Source organism: Anser brachyrhynchus (genome assembly GCF_964034855.1).
Source record: "Anser brachyrhynchus genome assembly, chromosome: 6".
Taxonomy (NCBI): Eukaryota; Metazoa; Chordata; class Aves; order Anseriformes; family Anatidae; genus Anser; species Anser brachyrhynchus.
Genome location: NC_137700.1, coordinates 14,253,835 through 14,269,404, shown reverse-complemented (window position 1 = coordinate 14,269,404; position 15,570 = coordinate 14,253,835). Strand labels below are relative to the sequence as shown.

Here is a 15,570-nt window from a genome sequence, read left to right as displayed (position 1 = left end):
TCTTTGACTATGACTAGCTGCCTCATTTTTGTCTTAGGTTCTCCCTGTACTTCTTTATCAACCTCAGTTTATCAAAAGATTAAAGTCCTAAAATAGGTTTTCATTGGTAGTGATACCTTTGGATAATTTTCTGCAGACTTGGCTTTTTCTTCTGAAAACAAGACATAATTATGTCTTTTTAGTATTGTGAGGTTTTGGAGTATACTGAAATACCTGAAAGAATATGTTTTTGACAGATGGTATAGCAGTTCAGTTGTCTAAAATAGTTCTCGAAGTGAAGGGTGTAGAGAATGCATGTTCTTCAACAAAGCGTGCACGTAACTTCTATGTATCTTTAACCTTTTACCTTTATCTCGCCTTCCTACTCAAAAGGTCACTGTTCTGAAGAGCTTTTAACTTCTTTTGTTTGTAACAGCCACTGTGTTCATCTCTATTTGTGTTTTTGAAGTATTGCAAAAGAAAGATCAATAAACAATGTTTATTATTTAAAAGATCTTGCAAGGCACAAAAGGAGTGAGGAATGAATTAGAGTTAATTAAAAAAACCCTACTACCTTTACTCATTTTTTTTTTAACTGCAAGGAAGATTATCTCAGTGACTGAACTGAAAATGAATTGTCTGAGCGTTCAGATTTTCGCATCATTTAGTTTCAAAAAATAATCCTTTTAAAGTGATGTCTGATGCAACTTGTAAGTAGATAGCTACATACAATCCAAACAGAGGAAATGTCTCTATTTCAGATCAAAGAAAATATTCCTCCTTGCAGCATAGCTTTAGAAACTGTAGGCCTTGATCCTGCAGGCATTTAGGCATACATTAAACCTAGCAATGCCATTTGATTTCTTGTCTTAGTTATTATAATAGTTCAGTAATAGCTATGAAGAACAACAGCGTGTTTCTGGCCTTTTATTCTGTATTTTGATTAGACTCTTCTTTTGAAAAGTGTCAACCTATAGAACTGCTTAAAACATTGTCTACTTCTAGGCTTAAATTATTGATCTCACTGCTTAAGCTTGCAGGAGTGCTTAGGAAGGTTTTTCATTAAATGCCGAAACCATAGGTGTTTCATATTAAAAAAAGTTTGCTGAAAACTCCATGGGTGAGAAAAAAGTTTAAATCTTTTATGGCAATACGTGCACACCTTACATTTGTTTGTAAACCAGTTGTGCGCGTCTTTAGACCAAGTGATACAGTAGTCCTCAGGTAATAGCAAATTCAAAAATGACAAATTCAATACTAATAGATAAAAATTTCTGCTATTTAATACAAATAAGTATTAAAAGAAATGTATACTGAAAGAAATAATCTATTCAAATCACATTTAGTGGTAACTTTATCCTAATAATTACAGCAACAGTATTCCTACTAGCAAGTGAAGGCTGGTGATTTTCATAAATTCAGACATTGACTAGCACAGTTATGGCTATACAACAGTATCTACCCAAGGATGGCTGCCCTGTGCACAGTATTCTGGAGAATGTGAGCTAAACAACCATCTTGGAGTGAAATTAACAAGCTCAGTTATAGATAGGCTTTCAGGTCAATACTGTAGTTCTGTATTAAGACTTAAACAGTATGTGGTGATAGGAAGGAGATGATAATGTTGAAGTAAGGGATGACAAAAATGGGATCTGTTATGGCCTGTCCTATTCATTTTCCCAGTTAACCCTATGTATATGTACTCCCATTCTCCCGCATGCGTGTTCACTTGATTTCTTGGTAGGTCCACTGGCTTAGTCTAAAACAATCCATTCAAGTCTCCTTGTGTTGCCAGTGCACTAGAAGAAATACAATCTTAGGTCCATATGGTACATCCCTTACTCAGATATAGAGTATTAGACAGCTCCTGTTATGAATTGCTTCGCTTAATTTCTTCTGACAGTCTATTTTCCATAGGGCTGTTCTTAACACATGCACATCTGTATACTGGGACCAAGCACCTTATTGATTGGGTGGGTAGGTGCTGTTGCTGATGCTGATTCACATGTAGCACCAGCAAGGGTTGTTGGTATTGCTGAGGTCATTTTTCTCTTTTCTTGCCCAAGTTGCAATCAAATGTGTAATATGTTCATCTCTTAATCCCAGAGTTGTTTCAGATTCGAAAAGTGTATGAAACTGTCACTACGTTGCTTGCAGTTGGTTCAGTTTTACTTTTTTTTTAAACCAGGTACTGCTACTGAACAAAGTAAAACTTCAGTACTGAGGGAAAACTTGAGCAGCATGGTAAAGGTGTCAGAAGATTTTCCAGTGGTATAATAACCCTGTATGTAGTGGTTTATTTCATTTTTTCCTTTGACAAATATCTTAAGGGATTTTCTATTCAAGCATCATAGGGGATAACTTTATTCAAAAAAGATACTATAGTTGGAATTTAATTAGAGGTTGATACCCTGAAGGTGTCTGTTAAGAACTCAGTTTTTCTGTTCTAAGGTCAGTGAAACTGTCTTCATACTGCAGATAGCAGTATAGAATTAACCGTGCAAATAAGAGGGAGGTAAAAAGCTTACAGTAAAATTTAAGATTCAGAAGTTAAAGAATATCCTACTTATAGGTATTTGTTATCTAAAGGGCTAGCATTTGAGCAGGTGATGGCCAGTGTTTCTTTTGCATATTACAGGAATCGTGTTACGAACTACTTAAAGGTTAAGAAGTTCTACATCAAATCAAAGCTGCAAGTTAAATGCACACACTTTTTAGTTTTACCTCAAAGCTTTGGGGTTTGTAGGTGGTAAGAATTTCAGAGAGGAAAAGAAGCTACATGTTTGCATTATATTTCTTTAACCCTATATCTTCTGATACATTACTGTCTGTATTTGTGTATGTTTAATGTATAAGGCCATATTGTGTAACAGACATATGAAGAAATTGCTACTGAGAGGTGGAACTCCTGCAGTTTACTTTCCATATGTAGGGCAGTGAAACCTTGATTAAAATCGTATTTGGATATAGTTTTTGAAAACGGGTTTAGGCATTTGGCTATTGTTAAGACTGATAGGCAGCTGAAGCTGTCACACACACACACACACACGCACACACTTTTAAATTACCTTGGCTGAATGCTTAAGTGATTGTCATGGTGAGTTGATACCATTAATGAGAAGTGAAATAAGGAATAGAAGTTATCTTTTAAGGTAATTTAAGGGCATTAATTTAGCTTCACACAAGGTTTCTGGGGTATTTCACTATTGGACGAAAAATTTTCAAGCTACTTTGAAAAGTATGTCTTATGCATAGCAAATGACTAGAGATGAATAAACTGCTAGTGACAGTTGTACTTATTAAATACTGTTAATTTAAAAATTCCCATACTACTGTGTAGGTTGGAGGACATATGTGCCATAATGTATTTCTTGTCATAGGTGTATTACTCCTTAGTTGCAGTGTCTTGCAAATGTAAAAGTTGCTGATGTAGTTAGTGTTTTTAAAAGATCATTGACCCGTCAATCAGACTCTGACCATTTCAGAGATAAAAAGCTAGGCTTCCATTGGCTCTATGAATAGAGCACCTTTTCACAAATTAAGAAATGGTGTAATAATTAACAGGCATAATGGATATGTGCGTTCAGGTTTTGGTTATATCTTTATGAGCTTTAGCTCCTGTTATCTTAGCAGTTAACCCCCTGTCCACCCACGGATCCTTTAAATAAGTGATAAAATGAATCATTTTGTGGCAGTGATATGCTGGTAATACGGTTAGACTGATAGTTTTCTTTATTTTAGAAGACTTGTAATAGTCTGGAAGAAGAATTAAAGCAAGACAAGTTTAATAATAAATTAAATAAGTACTAACTCTGTTCTAAAGATAGCATAAAAATGATTGTTTAAACAATTTTACATATGGAAAACTTATACAAACTTAAAAGCATTTTTTTAATTTACAGATGTAAATGATTATAAGTACGGATGATTACTGATACTGCAGTTGGTGTTTTTAATATAACAAACCACTCAAATTGCCAAAGAGGTCCCTTGCTAGTGGACCTATTAGGCGAGTCAGGAAGTAGATACTAATCATTCCTAAGATCTTAAGAATCGAAATTGAAGGCTTTGGAAATATAAATGCTTCAGTTTCAAAAAGTCATCAAGTAATAGAAAGATTCAATTGCTTTGATGTAGTATCCTTATACTGTTTAAAGGTATGAATCAGGAAAAAACACCTAAGTTTAGAGAATTTTTGGAATTGGAAAGTTAAGGAAAACTTTCTGAAATTACATATAACATCATTAAAGAGGACCGAAAAAAAAAGTACCCCAAAGAGATGGTTAAAGGGGATGAGAGGTTTAGCCACAAGAATATTATTTTTAGTAAGAAGAATGTATCTAGTTGAATCTCAAGGATAAACATAGATTTTTATTAAGACCACAAGTATGGCAAGAAGATACTAGCTTTGTCTAATTGAGACTGCATAAAGAGTAAAGAGTTTGTTTTCCATATACAGGGTGTGTGTGTGTGGAGATGGTGGAAGTGGGGCTATTGAGATGCATTTAGGTTTATATTTTATTGCTTTTGTAGGTTGACAAAATTTGTCTTTTAAAAAATATTTTTTTTGCTTGATAATCAAAAAATGAAGCTAGTTCCCATGGTTTTAGTCATAGGGATTTTACAGAATTACAAATATAAAAACAAATACTGCTCTTCAGTAATTTTTTCCTTGAAGGGTTAAACAGAGTAATTTATTATTCAACATGATTTATAGGAAGAATGCATTTGAAATATAGTACGGGATACCTCTGCTGGAAGTAGGGTCAAGTACAACTACATTTCTAGGATCTTAAACTTATTTTCCTACTGACTAACTTCCAGTATTGAAAAGACATGCTTAGCCCATGAAATACGTAGTTACATAAAAGCCTTCCTTTAGTACTGTTTTCTTCTTAGCTACAAGGTGCAAGAACTTGCTTTAGTACAATACAAGAAGCCCGGAATTACATTCACAAGAAGCAGTCTAAGACATGACAGTTCTTAATGTTGAGTAATTTATGCTATGTATGCTATGGTATCTATTGGTATAAGCAATAGCTTATAGCCTCTAACCATATTATTCTAATTCTCACTTACTCAGCATCCAAAGTGCCCTTCCATTGTCCTCATAACTCATCAAAAACTCAGTGGATTCACTGACGGTGCAGTTGAATCTGTTTTTGCTCATAAGAAAACTTAGAGCTCTGTTTCTTACGGGCTTAATCTGAGGGTAAAGAAAATAGGTATGCAAATTATTTTGACCTGATCACATTATAATGAATTATTAACTTAATAAACTTATAATTAAATTAATAAACACATTATAATTAATATTTCTGAGATTTGATATACAAATGCTTGAGAGTTTTTGCAGAATTTAGATAAGCCTCTGAAATCTCTTCCAGGTTAAAAAGACATGTAACAGACAGACTGGGACAAGATTGAAGCTTACACCTGTGGCAGGTCAGTATTCAGTCCTCGTAGCAGCTAGGCTGTTGAAATGAAAGAACTGTTCCTCATTGGACAAAGCCCAATTTGGCATTATTTCACTGATCTCTTAAGTTCTTTAGGAATAGCATAGGTCTGTGTCAGATTTTAAGCACTTTTGTATTACACATGGAGAATAAAACTGTTTCCTATTTCATTTGAACCTTTTATTCACTTGAGCCTCCTTATTAGTAGACATTGTTCCATTATAGGGTATCTAAGGTTATCCATATGTAACCAAGGCAACTGAACTAAAAAAAAAAAGCTGATATTAGACAACACATTTTGAAATGAAAGAAATAATTTAATCTTACCAGTTGGGTTGCAGCTCTAAAGTTCACATAAAGTAAGGATAACAAATTCTGTTTGTTGTAGTGGATCTGTTCCTGAAATTGTTTTAACTCATGTATTGGGGAGACTTTTGCCTCTTACCTGCCAAAATTAACATCACTTAACTTCTTTAAGGATTCAACCTTACTGTCACTGTTTTTCCTTTCTTACCTGATACGTTATTGTGCTGAACTGTTCATTCTGTCTTTTTTTGCTGAGTTGTGTATTATTCTATAATTATGTAATATAAGGCTTTCAAAAATATAATTGTCCTTTAAAAGCTGTTTTATGAGCATAAATTTAAATGTATAACTGGAGAAATTTGGATACTGTATGCCAATGTAAGTGTTACTTGTTATGGAAAACTGCAACACTAGTTCCTCTGTTTTGTGGCTTCTTTGTATTACGTTGACATACTTAATTTCAGCAGTTGTACACTGGTTTTCTAGTTGCATCTATAATATACCTGAGTTTAGTGTTCCAGGATGTTTGTAGTTTTTTCTGTTACTATGAGCTTTGTGAATGTGCAGATTTATTGACCCCTAGTGGATTGTGAACAAAATGTCTGTTAATTTAATAAGTGTTAAATGAAAAATGCAAAAATTTTTGATTTGTTGTATCTTTTAATGTTCTTTCTTCTGCTTGCAGATGGATTAGTTCCTGAATTTCTCTGCTGGTGTTCTGTTTTCTACCTCTGCAGAATTCCCTACTGCAGTAACTTATTAACAACACTGCCAAAACTTATAAACGTGTAGTTAGGTGTCTGCATTTTAATGCATAAAATGCTTGTAGCTGTAGCTGAGTATTTTAAAATGACAATATAGCAGATAACTTAAAAATCTAGGGTTTCTGTTTTGTGGTGTGTAAGGTAGATAACTTTTTAATAAGCTTAGAAGTGTTTTGAACTTCAACAGTATGATAAATATGTGGATTAAAGCAACTTCTAAATTGTCTGCTCAAGCATCACTGTGACCACTTAATGCTTATTAAATACTTAAAAATTTATTGGTAATATCCTGAAATATGCCCTTTAAAATATTCACTTACCAAATACAGTACTTTTGTGCTAAAACAGCAATGTTAATTTATAGCTATGTAAATTATGAAATTCTACTGAATTTTTCTGAAATTTAAGAGACTCTAGTATATTTAATTTAGTTAAAATTGTTATTTTTCCCAGGGGATGAAATTGTCCTAACTGCTGTAAAAGTTTGAGACACTTATTTCACATCAATTAAAATGTAAATTCACATGATGTTAATTAGTGATAATAAATGAACTTAAGTCTGCTCAGGTGATAGAAGAGTGAGTAATAAAAGTTAGGTTCCTGGAAACTTTGTGAGGGTCTTTTCAGTACATACTGAACTTCACTACAGGTCTGCATCTGCTACATATTTCCAAGTATAAGAATCATAAATTAACCCCTACTGTAGATAATTTAGTATGCTAAATAAGCTTAACCCAGTAAATAACTTTTTTTATCATGCATTTAATTTTATAAGCATTAACTAGTATTTTTACTAGTAAAATTATGAAGTATTCCTTTGAAATTTAGGTATTTCAAAATTAAGGAAAAGCTGAAATCATTTTTATTGTGCTAGTGTTTAGTGTTGTAGTTACTGCATAAACCACACTGTTCAAAGTCAAACTTAGCCAACAATCAAAAATGTCGAAAGGATCTCAAATTCATATTTTTGTTGGAGTGCCCACTATTCCAAGCCAAACGGACATGTCTGAAGAAAGTAGTTTGGCACCTGCTGTTGAAAAATGGAGAGAACTCCACTGTTCATTTGATATACACAGTCTTTTTTCTGAAAAAGTCAAAGGGACAGACTGTTTAATGTTTCAGGCAGGAAGCTCCCCAGTCACAGCAGTTTCTGCAAATGATGACAGGTCTCAGCAGCCTGAACAGGGGCGATTAACAGCAGCAAAAGAGTATTTGTCATCTTTTGTACCTATCATGGGAACTTGTGCCAGTACACCCCAAAAGACCAGAAGTTTAATTAATTCTGATTGTCAAATATCCAGAGATGGACAGGAACCTGCAAACATAAATCCGGCTGCAGATCAACACCTTCCTCAAAAACTTGTGAAATCCAATAGACAATGTAAGCAGTCATGTGACTGTTCAAACATCACTGAAGTAAAAGCCAGTCATTTAGAAAAGGGTTCTGACATTTCTGATTTGGTGGCTAGTACACAGGAGATTAGCATACACCTAAGGTCTGTGGAACAAGGTGTTCAATCAGATGATAAAAATGATCACCATGAACATCTAAGTCAATATCTGGATATGTTTTTCCCCAAAAATCAAGAGTCAAAACCAAGAGGAAAACCAAGTGGTTGTGTAGACCTTGCAGTGTCAACTGATACTGAATTTCGTAGTATAATGACTTCAAGTCAGGTGGCTGTTTTTGCACAGAATCACTTTAAGAACAAGAATGAGATGCAGAGAACTGTACAGCTATTAGAAACAGAAACAGGGAATAAATGTGAAGGAAGACCATGTGATCACTTTAAATTTGAATCTGATGCTGGAACATGTCTTAGCGTGGCTGAAAATGACTGTGGGCAGGAGTATACAAGTTCTCTCGAACTTTTCAGTTCGCAGTGTGATGAGAAAAACATTTGCTTTGAAGCTGCAAGAGAAGTGAGTGCTCATGAAAATACAGGGAAGTCTCACGAATCTCATGTTTCTGCTGTGCAATTGGAAAATGAAATCCATATTGAACCTTTGAGCTCAGGAATACTGTGCTCTCAGGGAGAAAGTTCTCATAAGAGCTCTTCTAAAAGAGCCCACAAGTCTGAAGATTTTTTTCATATTTTCCCATCAACATTTAAAAGGCAGCTGAAATGCAAGAGAGCAAAATTGAATTCTCCTCCAGCTGGTCCTGGAATGAGAGTGGATCAAGAAAGGACAGAGTTCAAGCAGTCTCAAAGGGAACTACTGTCACCACTTAAGAACTGCTGCTGCAAAAATCAAAAGTACAATGTGTTGGTCACAATAGTACATCCATGTCTTATCAAAGAAATACAGATTAAGGCTAGACCAAAATCTTCGTGTAAAGTGCCAGTAGCAACAATTGTAGTTACTGACCAGTCAGAGACTGAGAGGAAGGTGGTGCTATGGCGTGGTGCTGCATTTTGGTCACTCACTGTGTTTCCTGGGGATATTGTATTACTTACAGGTGAGGATTCTTTTAGTTTTTTTTTTTTTTTTTTTTATGTGGATCTTTAAAATGCCTGTTAGAACTAGACCGATGTATAATTATTAATTTCGAACTGTCTAAGCGTCTGTCAGTATCTTTATTACAGCACTTATATCACTCATATTGCTTAGTATTGGTTTGAATTCCTGTAGTCATACTGCCATTGGAACATTGAATATCCCATAGCAACTGTCAGTCTTTTATGTAGTCTCTGATCTGAGGCACAGCAGTGCATAGACATTGGTGCTGTGCTGTAGGTAGTCAGGTATATCCTGTAACCTATCAGTGTTTTAAAACAGCTGTTTCTGAAAATGTGTAAGTGCTGCTACAAACCAGATTACTAGTATGTATTGACTTCTGTAATTCTCTGTTGGACTAGCGTACAGACCAGAAAATTGTGATGGTCGTATGGTCTCAGGATGTGAAATACTCTTTTCCTTATGTGAAGGATTTGTACCTTAGCACTAGCATCTTAAACTGGATTATGTTGTGAATTACTTACTGATATAGACTGCATAAATATATTGTCTTCAGTTCCTTTTTCTTATCAAGTCAGCTGGTAATAAAGATTCTTCACAACAAATCCTTTGTATTTGTTAATACCTAAGAGGAGAAAAAAAATCCATGATTAATAGAATACGTGTCATGTAAGAGAATGCAGTTCTATCAAGAACTTTATTATACTAGAGCTGGAGTTGACTAGAACTTGATAGTCATCTGGCCATTTAGTTTTTGCAATTTGAAAAAAAAAAAAAAAAACAACACCTTGTTTGAATACTTCCATGGTTTATTTTTAAGGCGCATGTTTCTTTGTTAAGAGTTCTTAAAGGGCTTACCTTGCAGTGGTAGTTGTTTTAAAATGATTTAGGATAGCTGGGCTTTCTTTGCTGCTTAGACTTTCTTATCCCAAAAGACATCAAAAGTGTTTCTAGGTAAGCCTGGTACTTTACTTACCTGAAACGTGACATAATAAATTGCCCAATACTGTTACCAATTTTGTTTATACAGTGCTTAATATCGGGCTATTAAATATTTTACAAGAATAATTAAACTACTGAGCAAATGTGTTTAAGTCTTTGTAAGTGGTTTTGGTAGGTTCTAAAAATCAGTTTGTTTCCAAGTGGTCTTTTTCAAACTCAGATCTGTGTATATAACTCCAGAAAATGTGTGGGAGTTACTGTAGTTCTGACACCTTACTGGCATCCTGCCGTCAATTAAATTTAGCAGCTTGCTCTATTGTCGGCTGTGTATCTCTTCTCTAGTATTGCTCCCCTTTGGTGGCTTCTTGTCAGTCTCCTGCTTGCACTGCATAGCAGCATTCAGCACTAGCAGGCACAGCGCTTAGATAGGTGTGATGACAGTGACTCTGCTGGGAAAGTAGTTGGTACAGACGGTTTTGTCTGTTGAGGTTGGCATGTAGATTGTTCTGCACCCAGAACGTAACGAGTTTTTCCTGCAGAGACACTGATAGCATCTAAAAGCCATGGTTTTGGGATTCTGTAACTTTTTTCCCTTAAAGTGGCTTTAAAGAATCTAACTAGTATTTGGCATTTTTGAAGGAAGTCCTTCATTATTGCTTTTTACTCTGAAATATTTTAAGATTTCTGTGCAGTTTTTTCTCTTACCATGCAAATTGTTCATTAGTAGCAGTTCAAGAAATGAAAGCAGATGTACAGCTCCCAGTGATCTTATGCAGAGCACTATATTGTTATACTAGTTTCAGTTTGCCTTTCATACAGCTTTTCTGTCGATGTTCCATGGGAAATGGTAGTAGATGTTGATGTGCATGTTACATGTGTCTGAATTGTGGAAGTTCCTTCAGTTTACTGTCTATGTCAAAGAACATATCCTAACTGTTGGAATGACTTGATTAATTATGTGCATTTCCAACATTTTCTGCAACACCCTTGCAATTATAAATGTCAGCCATAGTTGGCATATACATGAGATGCAGTAAGGCCTCAGTAATGAAGGAAAACCCTTGGGTGGGGGGAGGTAGCTATTTGAGAATGAAGTACACAGTAGATAATGAGGTTCTGAAAGAATAGCAAGCTGAATGGAGAGGATTCAAAGTTAAAGGTCTGATCTGAAGCCAACTTCAAGATTTTTGGTTCTATAGCCAAGAATAGTATGATACACGTCAATATTCTGGATGCATGAACTGATAAATGGCTTTTTTTTTCCAGATATCATGATGTATGAGAATCTTTGGTATGGAGAAATCATGCTGCAATCTACATTTACCAGTCAGTTACTGAATCTGGGGAACTGCTCAGCTCTCAAGCCAGAAGAATGTAAGATTGTGCATAAGTTTTCCCCCCAAAATCACAGCAAAATACCTATTCAAAGTAGTCCATTTTATTTGGAATGCCTCACAATACACAGGGTAAAATAGGAATGTGAATGACTGAGAGGTACAAAACACTACAGTGAAGTTTGACAAGAACACCTGTTGGAAAATGTGGGCATGATGTCATCAGATAGGCATGTGAAGTTTATGGCAAAGTTGAGTGGTTAACATTCAAAACTGAATCCTTTGAGCTTAATTTAAGAAACAGTAGTTATCACAGGGCTCAACTGCAAGAGGTTTGAGATTTCATGAGGATGAAATTGTTTGCAAAAATTTTAGAGACTTAAATGAATAGATAACATTCAGGGAAAATAATTAATTGCTGGTTATTTAAAAATAAAGACTTCAAAGATACATGAGCTATGGAGCAACAAAGGGTAAGGGAAAATACAGTGGAAGTATCATTGAACTTGCATTATTCTTAGTCTTCCTGATAGCTATTATTGTCAGCTATTTAAGACAGGTTCAGGGGTAAATGATCAAAAGGCTGTCCTTACGAACTTACAAAACCAGGTCTTTTTCCTGTTTTTGGTGTAACTTAAAATACCATAACTGCACTTAATGTTGGAATGTTATCAAGAGGAGGCAGATGCAGTACAGTTTAATTTTGGACCTAATATTTCAAATCTCAATAATTTCTTGCCTTAGAATTTCCTAAGTTTTGGGTTTGCTGGTTTAAATATGTACCAATTAATTTTATACTGCTAAGCTGAAAAAAAAAAAGAGGTCACTCTAATTTTTGTTGTTTTTATACAAGTTTATCATATAGTGGATGGTGATGTTCTCCATGGCTTACTGGCATATGTATCATCAGAATTTCCACACTTTGGACACATTCCACGAAGGCAAGTTCAGAGACTGAATAGTGTTCAGTATGCTCAGCTAGACCAGCTTCAGCCAAATACGTTGGTTCACTTGATCTTAAAAATCATCAACATTGCCATATTAACAGGTAAGTTCATGCACTGGACTTCAACTTACAGAACTTCAGAACTGCCTTGCAAAATGACTATTTAAATTCTACCTATTGCTGCTTGTTTCTCATTCCATACTCCAGTGTTTGACAGGAGTCAGAAATAAAACCTTTGTGAAGATCCACTGAGAGGTCATAGCAGGTGAAATGGAACTAAGCAGGAAGGAAATAATGACTGAACTCAGCTGCGGAGGGAGGTTACTCCACACTCTGATCAATAGCGTACACATCTGTTCAAAAAGCACGCAGTCAGAGAGCACTGATACTCAGTGTTCGTGCTCGCTGAAGCATTGGTGTTTTCACTAAGGAATGATTAGTAGGAGCCCTGAGAAGAGATGGATACTGAATGTACAGTGAAGGAACATAAACCTGTTTTTAATGGCTCTTGGAAACTCACAGGTGTGTTGTTGTGATAGCCTGCTGCTTGGAAAAGGTTTATAAAAATGTCACGTGGGACAGTGAAGTTTCACTAATTCAAACCTTGCTTTCCAGATACCTTCCATATAAGCCTTCTGTTATTAAAGGAATACTTGTGGTTAGACTCTAAATCCTGTGGTTTTTCAAAATGAAATGAGGAAATTATTATTTTAATATACTGTTCTAGGATTTGCTCTCTTTTCTTTGTAATGGAACTGTGCTCTTTCCTGATGCTTTATTCAGAACATTTTAATTATTTCTGTTTTTTTCCTAGTTAAAATAGATTTTTTAAAGCTAAGCGCTTCTGGTTTCTTACGTATCTGCATTTGTGTTATTTCTTTATTGTCCTTACTTGTATACCTATTTATGGAAATTTTCAATGCTGAATTCCTGGTGTGAAATTACAGTGTCTTACTGCAATACTTATATTTCCTTTGCATAAGCAGAACAGAAAGCTACTTCATTAATATGTAACTTATTCACAAAATTTGTTTCCGGTGTATTTCTTTGTGTATTTGCAAAGACTGCTTTCTCAAAGTGTCTTTGTCACCAATTCAAGTGTTCAATGTGATGGGTTTTGTTCTTTGACACTGCTTAAAATAATGAAGGTGATTATTTTGGGATTCCTTTTACTGAAGCTGTTTTCCATGTTAAATTTTGTATTTTGTTTCCATTACTTCACAATCAGGCCTTACAGCTGCTGCTTAATATCACTTCCACATTCTGAAAGAAACAAAACCAAATTGGCCTGGGGCCTTCTCAGTACTTTATGCAGTGTCCTGCCATGTTTTTTCTAACCCCTGGGAAAGGAGTAGTCGTCTTCTCCCTACTTAACTGTTCTGATGGTCTTCCTTTCTTTACAGTACCACTGTTTCTCAGCGTTTGACATAATGCTTTTCACATCAATTTGGTCATGTTCCACTGGCATCTTGTATTAGTGCTTGCATCAGTCAGAGATTCAAATGACTTTATCACTGTCAATGTCACCTTTACTCATTATAAATTGAGATTTTTTTGAAGATATAAATCTCCATAATTTATTATTGTACGTAGATCTCAGAATGATTAGGACATTTAAAGCAAGAGTTCTTATCCTAGGATTTTGTTGATGAAAAGTGTTTAGGAACTGAAACGTACAGGTATTACCTGTAGATATCTTAATTGTTTCAGTTTGTATATACAGTTGCCTTTGTGCTGTACATGACTGTAACTTTATGAAAATCTGTTGAGAAATATTTCTTTCAATATATTTCAAAGGAACTTTAGTTTCCCATTATGGCAATCTATTGCTGAGAGATTGAGTACAATTTTTTTCCACTTGTATCAATTAGGATGAGTAAGGGGTGCTCAAAGATGTTCAGATACCTGCTGTTTTAAAGGGAGATGTCCAGTTGCCAAGTAGTTAGGTGGATAAGGGTAAATGAATATTCTTTATGCATTCCTCCGAATTAGATTGATCTTACTGAAGAAATCACTGTTCTGTCCTGAAGAAATTGTAGGTGTCTTGTTTGCTTAGAAATGTTATAGTAGCATGATTTTATCTTAATGTTGAGGTGTGTTTTTATATGCTTTCTACTATATAACAAACAAGTCATAAGTTCAAACTTTCCAGAATCCGTGTATAGCTACAGAGGCGGCACCCAGAGAAAAGTTATTCTAACAGTAGAACAGAGCAGAGACCGACACTACAGAATGGTGCTGTGGGGAGCAGGAGCTGCCTGGTGCCCTCAACTTCAAAGGAGAAAAGGTAAAGTCTTTGTACCTATAGGTAGGTTGTTGTAATAGGATTTATATGATTCTATTAATAGCTTTAACATACCCAACTGGTGATACTTTCCATTCAACCTTTATATACTTCCCTTGAAATGGCAGTATATATTTTTTTGAACTTTAACAAGTCTCCTCTATTTGGAAATAGTGTCATCAGCAACAGAATTTGAATGCATTCTTTTTACAACATGGAAGAAGCATGAATATTCAAAAATTTGAATCTAGATACAAATCTAGCCATTAACTGAATAAAAGCATCTCTTGTAAGAACTACATAGCCTGTGTTTTAGCAGTGCCTACTACTGTTCTTTTAAAGTACCTGAAACCAGGTTTAATTTAAAAACTAGGTTTTTAAATTGATTACTCCAGAGTTAGCCTTTCTGATCAGTGGATACATTTAGGAAGTAGATGCTGTATTACTGGAAGTGTTGAGCATGTCTGCTTAAAGTCAGTTTCAAAACAAAAACCGAGAAAGGTTAAACAACCTCAGTGAGTATTGACTTGAGTTCTGACTTTAAATTTAGAAATTCTGAATTCTGCCAGTTCCGCTTCAGTTTAGCAATAATTTACAGTCCTAAAAAAGAAATTGCATAACTGCAAGGTCTGCCTCTTGGACTACCTGAAGAAGACAGTCCAATTTAAGTATTAACCAATTAACTTTACTTCATAAAACCTACATGGCTTTTACTTTTGTGCGTACTTCAGTGTAGGCAGGTATATGCTATTTATTAGATAAATGCTTAAAAATTTTATAGAATTTATTATGCTAGGATGTTACTTTTTAATATAGAATTCTGAAGTATTTTATACTGTGTATTGGAGCTGCAAAAAATTAAGTAGATTCCACAGGTAATTTCTAAGACAGAAAAATATATAACTACCTGATGCTTAAAGTAGAAAAGCAGAAAAGATGATGCAGCCCTGTAGTGTAAGTGCTTACATTTTTTTGGTAAAGCTTATGTCTTATTCTCCAGCTAGAATTCTGTGTATCTAGTGGCTGGTGTTTTAATGATTAAAAGATTATATCTGAAATTCAAGATAAGAGAGATTTCTCAACTGTTCAAATATGCATC

At 34.9% G+C, this 15,570-nt stretch overlaps 1 protein-coding gene across 6 annotated transcripts in view; it reads left to right on the top strand.

Moving 5' to 3' along the window:
• The window catches only part of SHLD2 (shieldin complex subunit 2), a 35,222-nt gene that overhangs the window by 12,647 nt on the left and 7,005 nt on the right, over window positions 1-15,570 (top strand). For 4 of the 6 annotated variants that reach the window (XM_080597884.1, XM_080597883.1, XM_080597887.1 and 1 more), the window contains exons 3-7: window positions 5,367-5,424; window positions 6,427-8,966; window positions 11,174-11,281; window positions 12,095-12,289; window positions 14,340-14,474. In XM_080597884.1, coding sequence (XP_080454010.1) covers window positions 7,445-8,966; window positions 11,174-11,281; window positions 12,095-12,289; window positions 14,340-14,474 — 1,960 coding nt within the window. In that variant the 5' untranslated portion in view covers window positions 5,367-5,424; window positions 6,427-7,444. Of the gene's footprint in view, window positions 1-2,167; window positions 2,264-5,366; window positions 5,425-6,426; window positions 8,967-11,173; window positions 11,282-12,094; window positions 12,290-14,339; window positions 14,475-15,570 lie in introns of all 6 variants that reach the window. The other 2 variants (XM_080597885.1, XM_080597886.1) reach the window with 1 other exon arrangement.